Below are 20,973 nucleotides of genomic sequence, written 5' to 3'. Positions count from 1 at the left end.
TTGTTATTGTTTCGTAGACGAACCAACAAATAACTTTGCACTCTTTGGGAGCCACTTCACGGATGTGGACGAAGCAGTACGCAATGGCCAACACCGGGAGCCACTTGTAGGTTAGGAAAGGGAACCTTCGCAAGGATTGCGAAGATGTTAGTATAGCCTCGTAACTTTCAAATTTATAATATATCTCGAGCGGCAAAGATATAATATTGTGGGATCGTTACGCGTTCGCTTCTTATTGGATTTAGGACAGGTTTCGATTGAACTAAGTCCAATTTAACAAACCTCATAAAAATATGTATTATTACGACTTCAAGTTTGACTCAAAGGAATACAAGTATTTATGAATTCAAGTGTCGCGGAACTAAGTCCTCTCTCTCTAGATTACGCACAGAGGTATGCGGGGGACACGTCGTTAAGACTACGTTACAGTGACTTTACTTTACGTACTGTACTCTAAGATTCTGCTCGAAGGAGAACTAATGCTTGATCTTGCTTCCAGTCTAAGCCGCGTACTAAACACGAACTGGATTGGAAATGAGCCCGCTAGACCAAATTTCTTGGCCTTTTTGATACTCAAAAGTCTATGGGAAAAATGGTGAGGACTTGACTGTATTGCAGAGTTTCCGAGAAAAGTTCGATGATATTAGTTTCAGAGAATTCTATTAATTGAGTGCAATGGAAATGCCCATCGGCCCCTTCCATGGTGACTTCCAGGCAAAGTCAAAGGTCTCGGAAGGAGTTTTGAATCGAGCCCTTTCATAGTTACTTTACCTAACTCGTCTGGACTCGTAACAAGTAACAGTAATTTTTTGCAAATATCTCGGAAATTAAAACCATCAAATGAAAAATGATACCCTTTATAACACATCATAAAATCATCAAAATCGGAGGTGGAGCCCTTATAATAGACAATTAACCACGATAATATTAGGTCTATGTGAGATACTTTGATCTTAGAACGAATAACGTGAAATAAAAACAGAAGACGAACGAAAGACATAGAATTTAATATTTTTTAAAGGGTGCTGTTCGTCAGAATCACTTATATTATTGGGTATAACGAGATGAGCCTGAAAAATTGTTATAACAATTAGGTAATAGATTCAAATTTTTCAAAAAATATGATGGTCTTTTGTGCCACATTGTAACTATTAAACTTATATTGCAAGCTGAAAGTCTGCTTTTAGTATGAATCATATTACATATAAAACTTGTTTTACACTCTTGTGTATACATCAAAATCTATATGAAAACTTGAAAAATTAAAATCAAATGTTGTTATATATATAATCATTTCAATATTTTATTCATCCATAAAATTCTGATATATTATATATAAAATTATATATATATATTTAATTCCAAATTTTTTGTTAAATTACGTGCATTACTATAAACTATATTCCAGCATCTCATTCACAACATGAAATCGTTTTTCTTCAAAATGACAATTCATTTACAAAAATCATGATCTTTTCCTTTCATATATACCACTTAAAATAAATAAATCATCCTGTATTTTTAATAAAAATATACAAGTAAAGCAATATAAAATAAGCCACATACTACTTCTATTTGTAATTGTAAGAACTAAAGATAGGTAAGAAAAATTATAAGTGTGGTAACAGAAAATCGCATATCTAATTGCTAAAGCAATGCTCCTTTAACGTTTGTGAATTTGTAAAATAATCTGTCCGAAAGGTAGAGGATTTCTTTATACCTTAATCACAAGCTGAAGTCTCTGGGTGGAAACCAGAATATAACGAATCCATTAAAAAATCACGAATCGATACAAAACAACGATTTAAAAAGTGAAAGCAACGAAACAGATATCGATGTATAAAGTAGCCCTTAAAAGCTTTATGCCATGATGGTGTTGCAGCTTTTCTTTTTCTCCTTCCTCTCGTTGGAATCAAAAAAGGTCAAACATGCTTAAAGTTCATTTTAACGCTACCGCAATATATGCGTGAATGGTAATTAATGTACGAACATCTTCATGGAAATTGAAATAAAGCATTGATATTTATAATGCTCGTTCATTAATTGTTTCTTGAAATCGAACTGCAACTAAAAGGATTCCATATGCATGTTGTAGACATTACATAATTTGTGTCGTTGAACAATGCTACAATCAGCGTTTCATTTGCTTTTAAAAAACTACATCTGAATTTTAAGAATTGGATAATGGGAAACGATCGGATGAGAATTCGAACTAGCCTATCAGCAGGTAAGGTGAATGTCGTAACTGTAACGGGACGATTAAGATGCCAAATCCCAGTAAGTCGACCACCTAGAAATGCATGTCTCGACACTTGGACTGCGTCTTCATAGCTAAATACATAATTTTCTGAAACCATTTTTTCTTTTTAAGTAGATACATATAGTAGACTTTAAGATTCAAATAAAATTAGCGTTAGTGATCAGGTATCAGAACATAATGGGTTAGTGAGACATTTACCTTACTGCTGACCATTAAATAAATGATCTATGCAACTAGACAATTGTTGCTATATATTATGTAATTGTCAGTTTAACTACTTAAAGATAGCGCTTTGGTCTTGTACAACGTATACGCAGTTCGCTTAATATGACATGTTAAAGTTACTAGTAAAATATGCACTGTATAAAGCAATAGTTGCATGAATTCAAGGTATACACACAATTGAAATAAATAGTTAAAAATAAGTTGTTTAAAAATAATATGTCAGAGTTAAAAGTGTTAGAGTTGACATTAGTCAAACTGCGACGTACACTAACGAGTTTGCCAGAAATCGTGGTTTAAATATGAAAATATAATTTGATTTATACGAAAACTGATATACAGGATGTTCATTTGAAAACTTTAAATCAAAATATCTTGAAAGCAACACATTTTCAGGAAAAACGTTAAATACAAAAGTTACTTAGTTTCAAGGGGGAAATACAACTATTCTAATTAGTTTTTGTTGTTGAAGGTTTTTAAGGTTATTTAAAGGGTAGCTTTGCATTTTTTAAACGGAAACCTATATTTTTATTTACAGATTTTTATTTTATACGAAAAAAGAAGAAACATCTGAACGTTGACGAATATCTGAATGCTGGTCCATGGAAAATCTATTAATCTCGATAAACTTAAGCGAAACCCATCTTACCATACACATTACAACTGTATCAGATCTCTAAAGTTTTTAAAATAAAACTTGTAAAAGTTTACGATGAGTTCTAACTCTTCAATCATCCAAGGACCTAATATCCTCAGGTTACCGACACAATCGTTCTCCTTTACACCCCAGAGGCAATTGGAGATAGAAAACGCTAAAACTCATTGTAGAGAGACTTGAGCCTTTCTACTCGTACACTCCAATGGCTACAACAGTTGCAGCAACTATTTAGTGGTTTTTTCCGCGTTTGGACCTATCAGATAAAAAAATTTCCTTTTAGGCGAATCAAGTTAAACTACCCTTCGAACCACTTAGTTGCTGCCCCAGCTGGGGAAGTTTATTACCAGATAGAAAACCTGTTATTTCTTGCCATGGCAGGATTGAACGTAGGGGACCTTGCTGTCTGTCACTGGACACTCTTCTTGTTTTATGAATGTTAACTCAGATTCTGAGATGGAAGCTGAGCTGACACGTACTCTAACCGCGGGCTAGTGACAACGGCACATAAGCACACACGCATGTCACCGGTTTAGACTGTGGTCATAGATAAAGAATTAACTTGCATGTATGCCTCCTTAGAAAAAGAATTGAAGTTACTTATTTTGCGATTGAAAGATATAAATTTGTGAATTAAAAAGTATTGATAAAGTTGGAGTAACAACTGATACATGGACAGCATTAACATGAATAGGTTTTTGGTAGTTATGTGTCATTAGATAAATGATTTATAAATTATGAAAGTGTTTGATGTAAATGTCGAACTCAGAGAAATTAATACGTATTGACACTACAATTACAGTGACTCACAAAATTGATCAAATACTAGGCCGAAACATTGTTAACTTTTTAACCACTGTCAGTTCATAAAAAGAAGTCGTATACTAACCTTACTGGAGTCATTTCAAAAAATTTCCACTATATTTCTACACTAAGAAGCAGATAGAAAAATTTCTCTAAAAATTTGTAAACAAGTTAACAAATTTGTTAAACGATTTCAGTTCATTGCCAAATTTTTTTTCGTGTTCCAAATCACTATTTAAAGTATAACTACAATATGCAAATGGCAATATACTCGTCTCTGTTCATTATGACGAGTTTATAGTTACATAGTTAAACTTGCATTTTGTGTTTATTCGATCGTATTTTCTCGTCATTTAGATTAGGCACTACTATGTATGTCGGTAATATAGACTTCATTTAAAATGGAATAATTCGGCAACAAAAAATCGCACACCAACTTTCATACAGGGTATTCTAACTACGAGGCTCCAACCTTTAAGTACATGACGATTTCGACAGTGAAAAAATTTTTTTTAAACTGAAGCCGTTTGAATTTTTACAATTGTTTAGACCGAAACTATCTTCACTTTCCCATCTGCTTCTTAATGTTGAAACACCTTTGTGGAAATTCAACTTAATTCAACTTAAAATCATTCTAGAAAGGGTAATGTACGATTTCTTTCCACGAAGTGACGATAATTTAGAAATTGGCAATGTTTCAGCCTATTTTTTGATCAATTTCATGAGTCCCTGTTATGTATTACTACCAATAAGTCCCAAATCACGGGTTGTCTTCTGAAATAGATTGAATCAAGTGTATCAAATTACTCTGAAACTATAAGTTAGTAACACCTGTTTTTAGTCATACTACTACATATTCGTAGCCAATTATCGTCCGTACATCGAGTAATAAATAAAACAAGAAATTCTACGCACTTGGTCTGTCATAAATCTCGTGTCTGCAATGCGTTCGATAGCTCCGAAGAACTGAAAACGTCTTTGAAGCAACTTTGATCATAAACACAACGAGGAAGGATGTACCCTTAACGGCATTTGGTATAGTGGTGGCACACACTTTCGACTTCGTAGCTCTCTTACGTTTTGAAGGTTTTCGTCACTCTTGGTTAGGCAGTTGAAAATGGTCAGTTAGTTGAAAATCTGCGTATAGAACGCGTTACTGGTTGTAAATCAGAAGAATAGAAAGTGGAAAGCTGCCGAATACTAGCTTACGCCCGAGGGTGTACTTGTTGTATAAGCGTTTACCGTCTTACTATTATATCGAGTTACACTTCTACATCTCAAGAAATTAGTACAGTAGTTCTTTTCCATTCTCAGAAGACAAGATCAAACATATTATCAAATGTAATTAGATTTTGAAGACTAAATACAATGCAAATGGATCAGTTAAACTTCGAGAAGCAAGACTCATTATCAGAGGTTTTGCACAGAAATAGCATCATCTATTGAACGTAGATTGTATTTATATCATCCGAATATGATAATAACACACGGAAACAAAATACTGAAAGCAAAAATGTATGTGGAGCGACGAGGTTGATTCAAAGAATCAAAGAAGGAGGATATAGTACGTATTATAGAGAGTGTCCCAAAACTAGTAGCACAAGTGAAAACCAGTGATATTGCATGACAAAATAAGTCGAAAATACAGAACAAATTTGTTTGATATCGTGCTTCGTTTTCGAGAAATTGAGTTTAAATTATGATCAGGTATAAACGTACGAATGTCCAGGTTTGGATGCTTGAAGGCTATACGGGGTAAGAGGAACACTCTCAGCCTGACAATTGACTGTCTCTACGGTGTACTAGAAACGCTGCCCTTACTCGTTTATCCCTCAAATTAGGGGTGGTATTCGGTCTCGAAACCGAATTTTTTGTGAATTCGGCAACATATTTATTTTGATACCGAATTGAATAATAGGTACGGATAAAATACGGTTCTTAATATTAAGTAACTAAATTAGAACCGAAATGAAGAATTATTTTTGCTCTCATTAAGCACATGAAATTTATTTTGGGTTTCTATGTGAAATCAAAATTATTATCAGCGATGGTATTCGGTTCCTAAGGATAGTTTGCAATAGGAAACCCATTGAAGGACTTTGGTCTATGAGGGTCTCAACACATGTTTAGGACCTTCCGAAACTAACACATGTTTAGGACCTTCCGAAACCAACACAATCTTCTCAAGCAACTGAATTCTCTAGGTCAACGAACTCTTTCGGTATGTTTATTTCACCGAAATGCACGAGCTATTCTTCATTTCAGAACATAGTGCTAACTTTAAGGCATCATTACCGAAAAACGAAAACAGATTGGACATTATAGGATATATTATAGGACATTATAGGATACAGGATATTATTATAGGATATTTTATGATGTAATTGAGTTATCCTACCACCTCTTAGAATATTGAAACGTATACTTATTACCCCCCATATGTAAAGAATTTCCGAATTTCCCATATGTAAAGAAAGTTCCCGGACCTAAAAACAACTTCGATTTCAGGGCCAAATAACATCTATTTCGATGATATTTATAAAACTGAAATTTAATTTGGTTATCTTTTAAGACATGAGTTAAGAAACTGAAAAGCATTTCGGTTTTTAAAATGAGACCGCTCTGTAAAAGCAGTAAATAAGGTTTTTAAAACGGCATCATAAAGAAAGACCGAGTTAAATACGTTCTATTTAAAAAAGTATAGTAAAATCAAAATGAATTTCGATTTTGAGACCAAATACCATCCCTACCTCAAATACCTAAACTCGTACTCCAGTAGATTTGCATTCGGTTAAAATTCAAAGTCAATTTTCTCGAAAACAGAGCATAATATCAAAACATTTTCGTCTCATTTTTTCATGTAGAGTCACCCCCTTCCCGCTCGTAATTCTAAAAAAATTTAATTCATTCCTTTGTACTGTATTTCTTTTACTAGATATGTGTTTGACATATTCATAAATTCAGTTCTTTCAGATTGATTATTTTAAATCTACAGCCTGTACACGACAGGAACTTTCCAGTTGTAGTCTGTGCTAGAAGCTTACAATAGAAACTTGTTATGGTATTGCAAAAGTTCGTTTATGTAAAACGAGTTTGCAGTAGATTACTCAATTGTGATTGCTCTGCGTACTGTTGAAAACTCAAAAAATGTCAGTCGGACGGCACAGGGGCAAGAGGATTGCTCGTCTCGCTAGAAATACGTAGATGTGATCAATTCGGCCAATAAAAAAAATGCGTGTATTCTATCGTTATATTTTTCTGTGAAGCCAGTCAGACTCATTAATATCATCTTAGCTCGTGACAGTACTTACATTGTGATACCCACGCTCCTTTTTCGAGGAAGCTGCATGGTACCACATTCTTTGGTGCCCACAAAAAGTTATCAACCTCAAGCACGGTCGGCGTGTCTATGTAATGCAGCGATGTTCTTGGTAGAAGGCGAGAAGAAAGGCCCACCTTTAGAAGAACGGCTGTATAGGTATCGCGTGAAAGTGCGCTCGTGACTCTACGAAACTGTGGGAGTGCCTTCCTGGCAGAAGGAATCGCTTTTCAAGTGAAATTCCTTCGAACGAACGATGTCTTAAACGTTTTATATTACGTGCGTAATTTCGCACCCATTCCCCTCAGGGGAAAATTTGCGTCGTATCTTCCGCAAACCTTTACTTACACAATTTGATGCATGTATACCCATATGAATGAAATTTTTAGTAATTTCAATAGTAAAAGCTTTGTTATAGAGTTAGCACAGTATAACTTTGTATAAGATAATTTCAGCAATCAGTTTCAATGAATAATTTTGAGGAGTTATCTTTTTCACTCATTGAATAGTAGTACTGTAGGGTTTGCCATAAATTCCAAACAAATAGACCGAATTTCTCACGTACCCTCAAGTTATAATTAATGGTAAAAAAATGAAAAGAAATACAACGTCATATTGTAAAGACATGTTAATGTTAGTAAATGCTTTTATCATGAATACCAAGAAGCTAAAAATATTATAAAAACTATATTCAATTTATGTTTACTTATTGCATTTAAGAAAAATTTTCATTATCGTCTACAATGGTTTTGGTAACACGAGCTATTTTGTGTGGTTAAATTGGTAATCATTGTACAGCATAAGAGATAATAAATTACTTGCATTACTTCTTTGTCAACTTATTTTTATAATTTGCTTATCAGTTAATTTTTTTGGTCTTTAAATGATACCTTTACACAACGATTTAACTAATCATTTCTCTTGGACTAAAAAATTTCACTTGCGTCTCTTTGGTTCTAAGCACCTAAAAATATGTATAGACTGTGTTTTGAAAACGTCTCGATAAATACATAAACAATTTAATCAATTCTTAAATCTTTTCACAATTATCCAGTCATCTCGAATATAAATTTTATAAGAATAATGATTTATTCAGAGGATGATAAAGGAAGAGAGAATGACTTTTGCAATGAACGTTGCAGGGAGGCATAAAGCATTCGCTCCATCGCTAGGCAATGTCTATTTCCAACCTAATGCCAAGTACTGTGATATCTGTCTTCAGTAGCCACCACTATTAAGTAATCCTTACCACTCTGTTTCTGGTCATCACAGATAAACAGAACCTTGACCATCAACCCGAGAGAGTAACAAGTGACAAATCATAAATTTCGTTTAGCGCAGCCCGGATATCCCATGTCAGAAAAGAGTCAGAATTAAGATAATTCTGCTCACTCTGACCTTTACTTTCACTGTCCATGCAGAGGAGTATATTTGCGAAATACGCTCTAATTTAAATCGCTGTTATATGCCTCGTATTGAGTTTTAATATTAATTATTACAGTTACTAATAATAATTACTTTAACATAAACAATAACATATGTACACGGTGTTTACTTCTATGTAAGTATGTAATATTTCAATATGTAATATGTAATATGTAATAAATATGACTATCGGAATTTCTTGTATAATTCCTCTTCAGGAGGAACTACAATTGTTTGCATGTAGTAAATAATAATTATTAATGGAAAATGATTTATAAACCATCTTTATTGGCTACATTTTCATCTATGGAAGGATCATGATCACTGACATTGAACCTCTCGTACTGTTCGTAACGAGTGCGAAATGTATTCATTAGCGATGTTATTAAACATTTAGTACCCAATAAACAACATGTATCATAATATAATGACGAAAATACTATTTAGGATATATGTTTTTCTTAAGGCCACGCGTTTGAGGGCTCAAATGTTATTTAATTAGGAACGTTATTATTTTGTTTATATCGTAAAAATTCAAAATTCTATTCTATTCGTATTTTGTATTTTGGTCCATTCTATTCACATACAAATTTATGAAACGATCGATCGACATTCAATCAGTGAAAACAACGAAAATATACTATTTTTAATATTTTGTTAAATAAATTGATATTCTTGAAAACTATTTACATAGGTGGATTCGTCATTTAAAAATACGCAATCGCCCCATTTACATAATTTTGCTGCACACAATAGTTTTCGAGATATTAAGCAAAATATGTTTTCCACTCCCACTTTAGGAGTGGTTTTCATGTCCTTAACATGAATTAGAGCCGATAAAAAAATACGTGTCGAATATTTTCGGCTATTTTACAATCCTGCCAAGTTGCATCAAAATCGGAGATTTACACCTCGCGATGTTCCCTTGTGAAAAATTTTCGATCTTTGACGAAACACACCCGAAATGTGCCTAATTGTAAATTATTTACTAACATTGTATTCAACATTTTTTCTAGTTCTTATGTAGTGATAACACAAATCACAAAATAATTTTCGAGAGGTAAGAAAGAAGGTAAAGAAAATATCTACAGTTAAGAATTGTAACAGTTCAAATAATGGGTAAAATTAGGGTAACTACGTAGCACTAGTGTGCATTACGTTTACTTTGCTTGATCTAACAATTTACTGAATAATTTGTAGATAGACTTGCAATAATAGTCTCTTATACTGTTCAGAACTCGAAGTAGAAAACATCTCATAACTTCGAAACCAACTTAGACCTACGTAGTAGTATTGATAAATACTATACAGGGTGTAACAAAAATGTCGCAGTTCCTTAAAAGGGGTGATTTAGGGGGTGATTTGAAACAACTTTTTCCTTAGCGAAAATGTAAGATGAGGCTTCGTTAACGAGTTATTAACGAAAAACACCGGCCAATGAGAGCGCGAGTTTGCCGCCCGAGCGACCGCGGTAGCGTTGGGTACGCGCGCTAGATGCTACAGTTGTACTCCGAACAAGAAAGTCGTCATACATCGAAGAAAATAGCATTAGTATGAAAACTGAAAGCGACATAATAAATAACACCGAGTCCTTTTTTTGTTTATCACTTGAAGTGAATAATTACTTAAAATCGAGGAAAACTACGTGCAACGTAAAAATACGAATATGTAAATCTCTTATTCGCATAACGTATAAACGAAAAAGCAATACAACGAAAAATAAAGGAAGAAGAGAACAAACTTCACCTGTAGTTTGTAAACCTGTGTCACTGGGTCACTGTACCGATCCTGGTCATCGACTGTCGAAATGGTTTATGCTAGGGCACGCGTTTAGGTAATTTATGGCTTTATTGCTTTGGTTTCGAAGAAGACATGATCTCGGAGTGTCCGAACAAAGAAGGTCTGAGGTGCTTAAACTACGTGGGGGGTACAAGGAGCTTCTTTGGAAAAATTCTACCCTGCCATAAACCACTCCAAAGGTCGATGACCAGTATCGGTACAGTGACCCAGTGACACAGATTTACAAACTACAGATGAATTGCATTTAATTCATTAATGATTATTATTTTTTAAATCTAACGCAGACTACTTTCAACGTTTCTATCTTCAACGTTAATTCTCCAATTCTCCGTTCATTTCTTTTGTTGCATTGCTTTTTCGTTTATACGTTATGCAAATATTTTCACACTAATGCTATTTCCTTCGACGCATGTCGACTTTCTTGTTCGGAGTACAACCGTAGTGCCCAGCACGTACCCAACGCTACCGCAGTCGCTCGAACGGCAAACTCGCGCTCTCATTGGCCGGTGTTTTTCATTAATAACTCGTTAACGAAGCCTCATCTTACATTTTCGCTAAGGAAAAAGTTGTTTCAAATCACCCCCTGAATCACCCCTTTTAAGGAACTGCGACATTTTTGTTACACCCTGTATACTCCTGAAGTTTTGTACTAATTTTCTAGAACAGCCTGTATAATTTTATCTATAATTTCTAAATATTATCTGCAGGAGATTGAAATTTCGGTAAAGGTCCTATGCAAATGTAAATATTTTATTTCAAGAACATGTTATTTAACATTTTTTATTTCATATTATCGTATCTACCTCTTTATCAGCAATCGTCTTTTTTACTAACACTGTCAGCAATCTGGGTTGTTTATGTCCACCAAAGACTTTTTTATGTCCTAGGCTTTGAAGAAATCTAGAAAAATTCTATGCTATTTTTCAATATCTCCAAAATATCGTCTAATAAGTTTCATTCGTGAATGTTACACCGTTTCTTATAGTTTCAGTATAGTTTCCATGGAGAACTTCAACAGAGTAACAAAGGCATATGCCTTAAAATGGCGAAGGATTAAAAGGTAATTAGGTAGTTATCTAGGTTTAATCAAGGATTAGTTAAAAGACTTAAACAATCAATATTATATAGTAATAGTAACTCTTACACACCTAACAAATTAAATATAATATTGTCTCCAACAAAAATCATTTGGATACTTCTAAAGAAGATCGTCGCTGTCTGCCATCGCTTTCTTTGTAGTTTACCGCCACGAGACAGAAGTGTACGGAGCGAGCAAGAAGGTTTTGACAGCTATGTACAAGTCATAAATTTCACTCGGTTCCGCCGCAGCATCATTTATCGGAAAAAAGAACAGAATAAGATATACTTTCTCACTCTAACATTAGCGTGACTTGATATGCATGTAAACTCATAATAAAACATATATATACCTACTCCAATTCACTAATTCGACACACATAGTCCTTGTTTGTATGTATAACAATTTAATAATTATTTTATGTTAATATACAAATATTAATTATTATAAATGCAAATGAATATTTTGATTTTTATGAATAACTTACACTTTGAATTGTTAACAATTATTTTTTGTTAGTGATAGACGCTGTTTCTTGTTTCTCTGTGAAACAATTTTATCATTTTTCTTTAGTGTTTATCGATGTTCTTTGGTCCTCCTATGAAAAATATTTACTTTAGTTTTGTGACATACATTTGTGATACACTCGAATATTCTTACAAAATTAAAATCATTTTCCTTTAGTTTATCATTTAGTATTCAATCAATAAATCAACAGATTTATCATTGCTTAGTCATTTAAAAGGACCATAAATAAAACTTTATGATATACAGTACAATGTATAGGTACCTAAAATGAAAAGTCTGTTAATTTAGTAGAAACTGTCATCTAATTATTGGAGGATAAACCGAAAAAATATTACTAGAACAATTTATTATATTTTATTTATAACACTAATGCACAGTATTTCTATAAAAGCATATTTCTAGTACAGTTCACTGAACTGGTAGTATCTATTAATTTAAACAAGAGTCATAATCTTAACATCCAATTTATCTTTCACACGACAGACTATTTTTACAACCGAGTATTTCATTGATATGCACATGTACAGACAAGATTGTAACACTACAATAGAAATACGCTCCTCGTTCTACAAACAAAAAAACTACACAAAAGTTTAAAAAATGTTTAAAAAAAACATGTTTATTAAAATGTAAGTAAAAGACAATACAGTTAGATAATAATTTATTAAATAGACATTATTGTTACAACAATGATAAACCTGGTTGCTTTGAACGCGAGCTACATACTCGTGGACTAACTAACTTTTTCTCAGAATTGCACAAGTCTTACATTCCTCCTTCAGTTTATATTCTAAATACACTTCAAAGAATAATTGTTGATGAAGGAAAAGAACAGATCAATTCTAAGCAGTGTTTTACGATGATAAAACTAACATTAATTGTAGTTTTGTAGGATATGGCTAGATAAGTTTTGGTTTGGTTTTACTGATTAAAATACAAAGACTGAGGAACCATATTAAACCTATTAACTAATACACTAAATAAGGTCTATGATATCCCATAGATTAAAAATTTAAAATTACCTGCTACCAATTACTCCTCCTATAAAAAATGAGTATCGAATTTTTGTTATATAAAACGGCATACAACTAGAAAAGAATAGTACTGTGAATTTCAAGTAACGTATCTCACATAACTGCACCAATAAAGACCAAGCAAAGCGAGGTCCAATACTCGCTGCAAGTTTCAACTTTCCTTTGTTTTCAAATAAGTTAACAACTAGTTCGAGAGATCGTGGCAACTCAGGAAAACAAGTTTCGAGATATCAGATATCTGCAACGAAGTTTGTCAACTCGTTAAGGAAGAAAAAAGAAGAAAATGTAAACGTTTTCATCGATCAAAGGAGCGGCTTATTAATCGGCCACTTTCTTGGACGCGATCTTGTGCAAGCAACTTCAATGCCTTTAATCCAAGATCAAATTCCCGATAGGTTTCACGCGCTCGATCGATCATCGGCATCGGCGTGATCGATATATCGACATTACGTACGGTTGGTCAATTCTATGCAGTTACGGATACCTTTCGGTCCATTAAACGTCACCGGCCAGCGCGCTGTAGTTTAATGAATTTCTGACTACACAATCATTGGCTTTCGCTTTTTCTCTCACACGGCGTTTCGACGGTTCTCCTTGACTTGATTTATCGGTCGGAGAAAAGTTCCAGCTACCTCGAATATTAAAGCATGGAGGTGCAATTTGAGAGGACGATACGAATCTCTTTAAGTACTTTTTCTTGTTGCTCTTATTATTTATAGACCGTGCATATTAACTTGTATAGTCTTTACATATCGATATATTACGTACGCACGACTATCATTTTTAACTCTAAGTGTATAATTTCACCGATAACGTTCAGGTCAAGCATTAAGTGTTGCGATATCTTTTTATTCGATCTTCGATGTTACTTGAAAACATCTTATAGGGTATAGTTTATGCATTTCTATACTGCGCCGGAGCGATTTCAATTTAATTCTGTATTTAAGACACGTTACCACAAAATTCTGAAACGTTGATATGACTTGAGAAAAAATTTTGTAGGTTATACCTAAATTTTAGTTAATGATGAATCTGTATGCTAATAAATAGTAACTGCTAATGAATTTCATAGCATGAGAAAGCGGGATGCAAAAAGTACATGTTTCTATGCTATTACACACTGGAACGTTATTTCTGAGTTTTTACAACTTCATTTAGACTAACATATAAGATAACATGTGTTCCGAAAATGTTTCCTTGTGATTTCAATTTAATTTTCTTGTAATTCCTCATATATTTGTTGTAAAGTTAATTACAAATTTTTATTTTATGACACCGACTAACTGAGCAATATTTTGATGTGATCTAAATGTCGTACATAAACAAATATATTTTTGTCATCAAATCGTAGAATCTTTTATGTCGAATCAAGTTCGAACTAGGATTAGAAAAGTCAATCAATGTAGGGGATAGGTAGATCTACCTACATATAGTCGTAAACAAATTTAAGTGAACAAGTGTAATAAAAGAAATCAATTTAATTTATCGATGACAAGCATGAAGATTTAAACTTGATTGCATATGTATATTAACAAAATATCGTTTCGTCAAATATATAAGAAAAACAATTGTAACAAATAATAAACTATTTTTTTTTTTCTAAATTTAATCATAAAGGTGCATCTTCACTGAGACAATAAGGAGCAACATTCTGTTGCCGTTCCGTGTTTCTTAAGAAAGTCGCCACTTTTTGCTGTAATTTCTTCATGTTTCTGTTACTGGTGACAATCTCGTTGCTTGTTTCCATTTGAAATGGTTTCCAGTCGCAACACAAATAAATGTTCCTTCAATCTGTATGTTTTGTCACTTTACTTATAATAAGATCAGCGTTCTACAGGAGATATTCTAGATCCACATTTGATAAGCGTAAAATGTTCTGAAGGTGTCGCCCATCTGTTAGTACATATGTCATCATGAAATCGTGAAACCCACACTTTTCATTTCTTCTTTACTTTAGCACTGATAACGATAAATGCTGCAGCCACAAGAAGTAAGTTTTCTTCAGTCATCGTTTACAGCTTGTAACAAGCTGACTTGTATGTGAACAACTTTTTTAGGCAACAAATGTAGCCTAGGAAATGCAAATGTTCAGATTGTGTTGCTCCAGTGTGAGCAAAAAATTTCCCCTTAAGTTACAGTTAGCTGGAAACCTTCTAGAATATACAGCAACAAGACGCGACAAAATGTTGCTTGTTGTCACCTCAGTAGATCCACACCTTAATAACACAAAATTATACGTGGTCATAATTAAGTGGACGCTATAAATATTTACCAAATAAATAATTTTTACTACTTGGTATTGTAACCTCTTGCTTTTATTACCGCTTCCAAATGTCGTGGCATACTTTTTATAAGTTTTTCAAAATAGTTTTTGTACATTTGTTCAAATTTTAATTCAGATAAAAATTCTGCTTTACTATAGCGCTTTTCTAAAGAAATTTCTGCATCCCATAAACTCCACTTTTCTACGAGATTAAGATCCGCACTTTGTGAAGGCCATTCAAGAACTTCTATGTTACAATTTTGTAAAAATTGTTTTGTTTTCTTGGCAGTGTGTTTAGGATTGTTATTGATTTGTTTCCATTTATCATCAAGATCCATTTTTAAAGTCGATTCTTTTAAAATTTCATTTAAGATATCAATAAATTTATCTGTCGCCATAATTCCATCTATAGGTACTAAATTTCGGACTCCATACCATGAAAAGCAAGCCCATGTCATTATGGAGCCCCCTCCATATTTGACAGTAGGCAAAACATACTGTCTTTTCAAAGCCTCATTCGGCTTCCTCTACACACGTATTCTCTTCTTTTTATTTAATAACTCAAATTTACTTTCATCACTTCAAATAATAATTTTCCAGAAGGATTTATTAATATACTTTTTTTTGCAAAATTTAATCGTTCCTTTTTATGCACTTTACTAATGTGCGGTTTGCGGCTAGCTGCACAACTCCGTAAATTTACTTTTTTAAATCTTCCTCTCACAGTTCTAGAAGACCGTTTAATTTTACTTGTACAACAATGTTTCGAGATGTTATAGATGGTTTACGTCGAACTTCTCTAACTGTTCGGTTATCGTAAGTATCTGCGCTTTATTTCTATTCTTCATTAATTAAATTTTTTACAATATTATGTTGCAAATATTTTTCATAAATTTTAGAAACTACGGTTTTCGATACTTTACATTTTTCCGCTATTTCACGATAATTTTCCTTATTCTTGCAGTTCGAAGTGATAAGATTTCACACTTGAATAGAAAACTATTTCCTTTTATTGGACATGTTTGTTCACATTTGTAAGTCTTACGTAAACAAAAGCTCAACGTCCACTAAATACACAATAATATCATACATCAAAGAGGTAAACGTTTGTAAACAACATTTAGCTCTCAATGCAGACTTCTCTGTTTGTCCACTCAATTCTGACCAACATCTAAATGCTACCTAAGTCAGTAAATAGACATATATGTATATTTATAGAAATGAAATTGTTATACTTTATGTGCTAAATAAATGCTTACAAATATCTAAAAATATATCTTATACTGAAAATTTGAAATCTATGTACATCATAATGAAACAGAGAATTTTTTAAAATTATTGTTATATCTACTCAATTTTGTCCACGAACATGTACAAAATTGTAAAACAGAATGTTGTGAGAAAAATTTTGAAAAAATTGTGGGAAAAAATGAAGCATTTTCATACAGGTTCAATTAGTTAAGTATAATGAATTATAACGTACAATTAATAAGATTCAGTCTATAGTGCACTTATTTTGTAAACACTTGTATTTAATAACGTATTTAGAGATAGAACGACAATAGTTTATACATAACAATATAAGTCATATTTCTCATCAATTTCAATTTATGCCATGAGCCTAAACAATAAGGATAAGTTTGTATTTTTAGCTAAAAGTTGAATTAAAGGAACTTTTCTATTAACAAACAAAAATATAATCAAATATAAATCCACAGTGAAGAATTCAAGTTCTAAACTTCGAATGCCAATATTTCGAAAATAAGGATATATGACCTATGCTGCTTTGCCTGATAATCACAGATATACAAGGTGTTTAAGAACTAGCGATACAAACAGAAACATCAAAAAGTTGAAAACCCTAGAGTAAGATAGTACCTAGGTCTACATAAAAAAGAATTTGTGTATGTGACAGAGTACAATGTTCTGATACCACCCTTTGTCTTTTGCGAAATTCAAGTTTGAGTTTTTATGGGATACGAGTGTATCACCGTACAGTTTTAAATACCTTTTAAGAGAAACAAAGTCTGATCATTAACTTCACATACCTACTACAAAATGGTCCAAAAATTGCTTCTATTGCAAAGGGCAACTTTAGGTGGTCATTGGCCGCGAACAACAGCCGATGCGACCGCTGCTATAGCAGCCGTAAAAGAGTGGGATCGTGAAATGTAGTGTTTTGTAAGTAGATAGAACTACCTACAATCTACATTCACAGATTTCCTCATCCTTCTGCTCTTAGAGTGAGAGCAACAGCAAAGACTTTGCTGCACCTACAGATAAATCCCTGGGGATAGGCTTGGATTAGTTTAACTCAGGGATGTTCAATAACTGTACCTGCTGACGCCCTGCGATGCTCGAGACAAGACACTATTACTTAGAAATCATTCATAAATATGCAAAATATGCACAATAAAAGAAATAGTTATGATTTTGCCAAAAATATACATAAAAGGAGGTTTTACTTTCTGGAAAAAACTAATTTTTATTTAATACCTTCGACTCAGATGGAGAAAGAATTATATAAAACAAATTAAACATGGATATGGATATTACAAACCTCTATAAAATAATCAGGGGGCGAATATCAAATAGTTTGCCTGTCAGACTGTCTGTCATCTTGTATGTCAGGCTGTATGTCAAGCTGTATGTCAGGTTGTAAAATCTACTTGGGACTGTATATCAGCATTATTCTGTCAGAGCAAGTCGTATCTTCGCAGCTGTTGTAATGTATTACACACACAAATAACCCGCTTACACTGTCTCAGCTGCACCCTACTCTATGGCCGAAGTCAGATGACCTTGAGTGAACTCGTAAACGCTCGAGGGCATATTCGGGCGCTCGCACTCGCATCGAAGCTACTTGGGCATCTTAGATCTAACCTTGTATACCGAACATCTAAACTCATACTTACTACAATTTGAAGTTATAGTAAAAAAGATAACATTGTCCTCTCTTGTATTTCGCGTGCCGTATAAACGTGTCAATAAAGTTTACTTTTGCTGAAAACGATCCAGAATTCTTGAACCTCTTACAATCTCAGAATTGAGATAAGGTACCTTATGTCGTGGAATACAATTATGGTTTATACAGAGATTAGAATTTTATATGTTCTGTGTAAAAATGTGCGAAATCGTGTTGAGTGCAAATTTACATTAGTGCAAATTAGGGACATTAGCGAACTCGGGTAACCTGGTAGTCAGGTAGTCAGTTTATATAAGTTACATGTTTTAGTAAATTATTTATGTTATTCAAGTGGTTGAAAATTAACAATCGGCATGTGTATTTATTAAAGATGCTATAATTGCTTAAGTGTACATATTAACATTCGCCATACGGATTTATTATCGCTATGAAGACTATTACCGAAGTAGTTGGTGAATGAGCTGAACTGACTGCAATGGGAGCGAAGGCAAAACTATAGTAGCCAAGTTGTTTAGTTTCCTAGAAGGGTCTATTTCTCGATCAACTCAAGGCACAAAAACCAGAAGCAGTGAAGATGGTGCAATAGGCGTAAATTCGTCGGACGTTTCGTATAGCCAAATGCTGGTTCAAATTCTATACAAGGAAATGAAGTTATTGCGACAAGAAAACACATTCTCTGTGAAATGCAGCTTCTTTAACAAAATTTTGTCAATTTGCGCCCGAACGCGAATACATATTAAGGCTATCTGTGAGTCAGTGGTTTATTCTGATGACACAGATAGAATATTTCCCCAATAGGAATAGTAAATTAAATTCGTGCATAGTTTGTATAGTCTCGATGGAGGACTAACAAAGATTTTAATTGCGACAACGCTAAAGGATTTTGAGCAAAGTTAAAATATACTGACTGGCTTCAAGAGATGAAATGGACGTACGCGTTTAGTAGTTTACTTCCATAACGTTTATTTATTACCAAGAGAGCATTAAACTCTCTTAAATGACGGAGAATTCGGAGTTTCTTCTGGTCTCTCAATAGCTAATGGACATATCATAAAACCCCGTATTAACTCGAGTCGTACATCGGTACCGTTACTCGGACTTTCCTCGTCCTAAGAACACGAGCACCGCATGTGTGCCGATTTACCTGAAGTTGAATGCAGTGAATTTGCGTTGGGCATTATATGTAACCAATATAGAACAAAAGTTTTGCAGTTATTTTGAAATCTTTCAAGAATCTCACATAGTCCAATCTCACAAATCGACATAACCGACACAAATATTGAGATACACAAGAACTTTGACTTTGGTTGCAACGTATACATACGACATAACTCCTTGATATTGGTATAAATATCGAGCCTCCAAAAATGTCAAAAAACTTAAAATTTCAATAGGAGGAGTCAACCTTCGGTAGACCAAGAACATAATTAATAAAGAAACACATTACGTTGGACAGAACAGGATACGATCACGACTTTGGTCGATCAAAGAAAAACTGTAAGAGTATTCCTGGTTAGTTTGATTCTGTTAAGTTAACAACCTGACTCTCCCTACCCCTAAGGCAAAGTTCATTAGCAGGCCCAGCACGCTTTTCTCTCCTTTTTTCTCCTTTCTCTTTCCACATTTGCTAACTCTTACATCATTTCTCACACCCCCATTATCTGTTACGCTCGTCTTAACCCTTTATACTTGAAAGGCGACTATCACTCACGACGAATTTTTATGCAGTAATTGGAGTGATATTCGAGAAAGGATATTAGCCAATTATGTTGCGTCAGGAACGGAAAATTTGTACACTTCGACATTCAAAGCGTTTGATATACTGTTTACATCCAGTATATTTCAGGACTGCAGAAATGACTAGGTCTTCACAAATCGTTTACGCTTTTAAGTTGTGTCACAAATTAATACGGTTTTGTTTATCCTTTCCATCCTTAATTTTCTCTTATTCAAAATGAGAGAAAATGTCATTCGTAATAATTTGAACTCTACGTAATATAAATAAAGATAACTATGTATATCGTATGACGATACATAGGTACATATGAAGGCTACGTGAGATTAATCTACAATATTTGTGAATAAAAATTATTAGTAAGAATTAAAATAAGACCAACTAAATAGTTTCCGTGTTACTTAAATTTAATCGATGTATGTTCTATGCTTTCTCCGCATTCATTCAAATTTGAGACATAGGATTTATCAATAAAAAGACAGTATAACTTGACACTCACCAGGGTACCCCTCTGGGATCACAATTTCTGGGCCAACCTTGACGTCGTGACGGTAACGGTGCATCAGCAAGGTGGCTGTCACTCTAAGAGATCTCTGTTGCTGTTTATATAATAGTATAGGTCTTCCACCGGCACCTTCCACCCTAACAACCCTGGGTAATGAAAATCGATCTAAGAATTCGCGTAGCGGCATGAATCCACCCCCAGAATTCGCGGCTTCCGCGGTTGCCTCTCTGGAACTAGGTAACGAATCATCACCAGTTCCAATCGCTTCGCCACTCGATAATGTTGAAAATTCACCACTCGACGACATCGTTACGTACGACCTAGCTTTCACGGTTTCATTGACACTTTTCGCGATTGACAATGATGAACGACACGGTTTGCGTTCCATCCACGGGAATTTCTTCGTCCTGAAACAATAC

General features: G+C 33.8%; 1 protein-coding gene across 2 annotated transcripts in view; it reads right to left on the bottom strand.

Moving 5' to 3' along the window:
- LOC143188845 (uncharacterized) overlaps positions 1–20,973 on the bottom strand; it is a 100,594-nt gene that overhangs the window by 61,544 nt on the left and 18,077 nt on the right. For both annotated transcript variants that reach the window (XR_013003578.1, XM_076393319.1), the window contains exon 2: positions 20,549–20,961. Coding sequence is in view for 1 of the 2 variants with exons in the window: in XM_076393319.1 (XP_076249434.1) it covers positions 20,549–20,942 (394 nt within the window). In the remaining variant the exon portion in view is untranslated. The remainder of the gene's footprint in view (positions 1–20,548; positions 20,962–20,973) is intronic.

Source organism: Calliopsis andreniformis, chromosome 3 (genome assembly GCF_051401765.1).
Source record: "Calliopsis andreniformis isolate RMS-2024a chromosome 3, iyCalAndr_principal, whole genome shotgun sequence".
NCBI lineage: Eukaryota > Metazoa > Arthropoda > Insecta > Hymenoptera > Andrenidae > Calliopsis > Calliopsis andreniformis.
This window is presented reverse-complemented; position numbering and strand designations above follow the sequence as displayed.